The sequence below is a fragment of the Equus quagga genome, chromosome 8 (genome assembly GCF_021613505.1).
Source record: "Equus quagga isolate Etosha38 chromosome 8, UCLA_HA_Equagga_1.0, whole genome shotgun sequence".
In the NCBI taxonomy this organism is placed as follows: domain Eukaryota; kingdom Metazoa; phylum Chordata; class Mammalia; order Perissodactyla; family Equidae; genus Equus; species Equus quagga.
Genome location: NC_060274.1, coordinates 121,495,934 through 121,499,590, shown reverse-complemented (window position 1 = coordinate 121,499,590; position 3,657 = coordinate 121,495,934). Strand labels below are relative to the sequence as shown.

The following is a 3,657-nucleotide window of genomic DNA, read 5'->3' as shown; positions in this document are numbered from 1 at the left end:
AAAAATTGGAGTTGTTTATCTCAAAATGAGCTCAGAGAAAGGTTGTAGCCTTGTTCCTACTTGACAGCTTCCCCTACTCCCCCAAAATGGTTTCCTTCATGTTTCTAACTTTTCATATGAAATAAATTTAAACTTACAGAAAAAGTGTCAAAAATTATGCAAAGAATTCACATATACATTCACCCAATTCAACAAATTTTAAATTTTTTGTCATATTTGCCTTATCATTCTTTTTTATCTATATATATGTATTTTTTTTCTGGAATCATTTGAGTTTAAAGTGTAGATATCATGCCCGCTTACCCCTAAATTCATCTTCTTTTCACCAAGAACAAAGATATTCACTAATCTAACCACAATAGAATTATCAAAATCAAGCAATTTAATACTGACATGATTCTTTAATCTACAATATTCTCTCTCTAATCCTCCCCCATCCAGGACCCAATCCAAGGTTACATATTATATTTAATGTCATCTACATTGATTCTCCTTTCATCTGGAATAGTTGCTCAGACTTTTCTTTGCCTTTGATGACACTGATATTTTTGAAGATTACAGAGCAGTTCTTTAGTGAATTGTTCCTCAAATTGGTGTTGTATGAAGTTTCTCGTTTTTGAATCGCATTATTCACTTTCTACAGGAAAAAGCAGTATCCTCCTCAGTGTATTCCATGAGCATGCGCATGAGGTTAATTTGACCCATTATTGCTGACACTCACTTGGACCACTTTGTGAAGATGCAGCCTCCCAAGTATCTCCATTATAAAATCATTATTCTTTTCCTAATGTAATTTCTGGAGCATCCGTTAAAATTAATATACAAATATTCTCTTCCTCATAAAGGTTTCAGCCACTAATTTCAGCATCCATTGGGGATCTTGCTAGACTCAATTACTGGTAATGATTATTTCAAAACGTGCTGTTCCAACTCTTTCATCACTTTTATATTTATTAATAGTCAATTTTAGTATAAGGTAAGGGCCTATCTACTTATCCATCCATCTACCAATCTATCTATCTATCATGTATTTAGCTCTATGTCGTGTGTATCAATCGTTCTCTCTCATCTATCTATCAATATGGACTCATCAATGTTTTTATCAAGGGATTACAATTATTTATTCTCATTACATGCTTAATCGTCCCATATATGAACCCTCCAAGTTTTGATAAGAACTCCAAACTCCTTTGTTCTATTAACATGTTTCCATACATTTTGAGGACTTCCTCACTTCTAATATTATAAGATGTTTCAAGCTCTTCTGATACATTCTCCACTTCAGCCATGGACATAGCCATTTCTCCAAAAAATCTGGTTACTTTTAGTGAAGAATCATATAAACCAATATCTGGATTTTAATATTTTATATTTTTATCATGATTTTTGTCAAATTTCTAACTTCCTTACCAAAAAGAACGAGCATATGATTGGGGAAGGTATTTAAACTTTTGTAGAGGATATCAGATTCTTATAACTACTTCTGAAAATCTAACATATCTTAACTGACTTCCTTTATGGAGTCAAATCTATTTCACTAAATTAATATTAGCATGAAGAAAATGGTCTTGAAATTCTTCAGTGGTTTATTTTTAGGCAAAACATATGTTTGTAAGTAGCACCTTATTATAACGTTTATATTACTTTCTTTGTTTTATTCCTGGTTAGAAAATTACAGACCTTAACGTTTTAAATTTAGAGATTAGAGTTTTAAGAGCATGGTTCATTGTGTGAATAAAGTGGTACCTACCTCGTATGAGCTTCTGACATCAAGTTTCAAAATCTTCTTAGTAAAACATTATGAAACTGTATTTAAAAGACTAAAAAAGTAATATCTGAAACATGAATTCACAGATGATCATTGTTAATGGTTGGTATATACAGTTATACCAACCTTTTACTGTACATGTATTTTCATATATATCATGAATTTAAAAAAATACAGAAACATTGTTGCTAGTTTACGTATTTCTTCCATTTAGAAACACCTCAGGAATAATTTTCCATGTCAAAATATTTCCCTACAACATACTTTGAACAGCTGCACACTATTTCCTTCAATATAAATACTTAAATTTAATTAATATATTATCTCCTCATTAGGTTTCTACAATATTAGACTTCAGTGATTAAATTTTATACATACGAATTTGTGTTTTTTTATGAGCCCTTATAATAAATTCTAAGACTTTAAAGTGTGCAGTCAAATAAATCACACAATTTATTTCTCTATGTGTATGTATTTATCTGTCTCTAGTCATCTAAAAGTGAAACAAGCAAAAAATCCAGATATAGGAAGACTTACCCCTGTAAGGACCACCAGTGGGAAGGGGTGTCTAACTTAAGAGCATGATGCTATAATCCCAAGTTCCCCTTCCCTCTGTGGTTGTCCGACTTTTACAGCTGTTCCTCTCATGCTGGCTCCCAAAGGGGCTTTGAGCCTCTTTTAATGCTTTGGTGAAAGCCTGCTTAACATCAGCCTCCTTTGGTTCATTCTTATCTCTGCTTGATATTAGATACTGAGAAAGAAGAAAAACATTAAATGGAGTTTAATAGCCCACAAAGTTTAAGCACAAGTTGATTTATAATGTGTATAGCTATTTGATTAATCAGTGAAATTCTCTTATTATTATTCTTTGATTTCACCTGCTCCTTGAGCTACCTACCCTCTAATTCAAGGAGATGACACAATTTAATGTGAAATTTGTTTGTGTTTCTTACTCCCCAGGATCCATATGGTTCCATGTGAAAGAAACCACCTGACACCACTACTCAGGCGTCCTCTCTAGACGTCTTCATGCCTATATTATTAAGAACAAGTGATGTAGATTTCTCATGTAGTATCTAACCTTGTGTTTTCTTCTAAATTCCAGTTTCTGGCTTGAGAGGAACTCCTGTTTCCTCAGTGAACAACATCTGTGATTATTTGACTCTTTACTATTTAAAAGGGGAAAGTTCTTATCTGTACAGAAATTACAAGTTAAACAATATTTTTATATAATCAATACCAACATCACTTTAAAATGTTACATAAATATAAAGCGATTTTATCACACATGGCTTACAGTAAAGTCAACAGAGCAGACATTGCATCCCCAGATGGTTATGAATTAAATATCTTAAAATGATGGGTATAATTTTTAGTTGAATTTTTCAATGCTTCTGAGCGTAAGATGAATTCAGTAATTTTAAAAATGCTGAGAATTACTGTACATCCCTCTAAAGGATATCAGCCTTAGGTAAATGTAAATCTTCAGGCTAGTATATATTGAGTTGAAAATGCCTATGGACCACTCAAAAATACTAGTATGGTTGAAAACTGTGCCATCACTACCTTCATTGTGTAATCCGGAAGGGGTGTTGCACTGGAGTCACAGCCCTCCTCATTTGAACCATTTTATTGCAGGTTACAGTCAGTTCCTATAAAGAGAAAGGTGGCAGCCTACCTGACCTTCTCTAGGACCCATTAAGAGGCTAGTTGTCAGACAGCCTATAAACAGGGTCTTTTCTACTCTTGGGAATTAGAGTAGATTCATTTGAGAAGGCTCTTCAGGCACCTAGTAAATGCAAAGGCTTGGTCAACAATCACAGTTAAAAGAGTTGCATCCTCACTATGAAGATCTAGATAATCTTCAAGATAAAATTCAAGGTAAAACA

The 3,657-nt window shown here is 33.1% G+C and overlaps 1 protein-coding gene across 1 annotated transcript in view; it reads right to left on the bottom strand.

Annotated features, from left to right (window-relative positions):
- Positions 1-1,273, bottom strand: part of LOC124243412 (olfactory receptor 2A2-like) — a 1,992-nt gene extending 719 nt beyond the window's left edge. The window contains exon 1 of the mRNA XM_046668984.1: positions 1,218-1,273. Within this exon, the coding sequence (XP_046524940.1) occupies positions 1,218-1,273 (56 nt within the window). The remainder of the gene's footprint in view (positions 1-1,217) is intronic.
- Between the last annotated feature and the right edge of the window lie 2,384 nt (positions 1,274-3,657).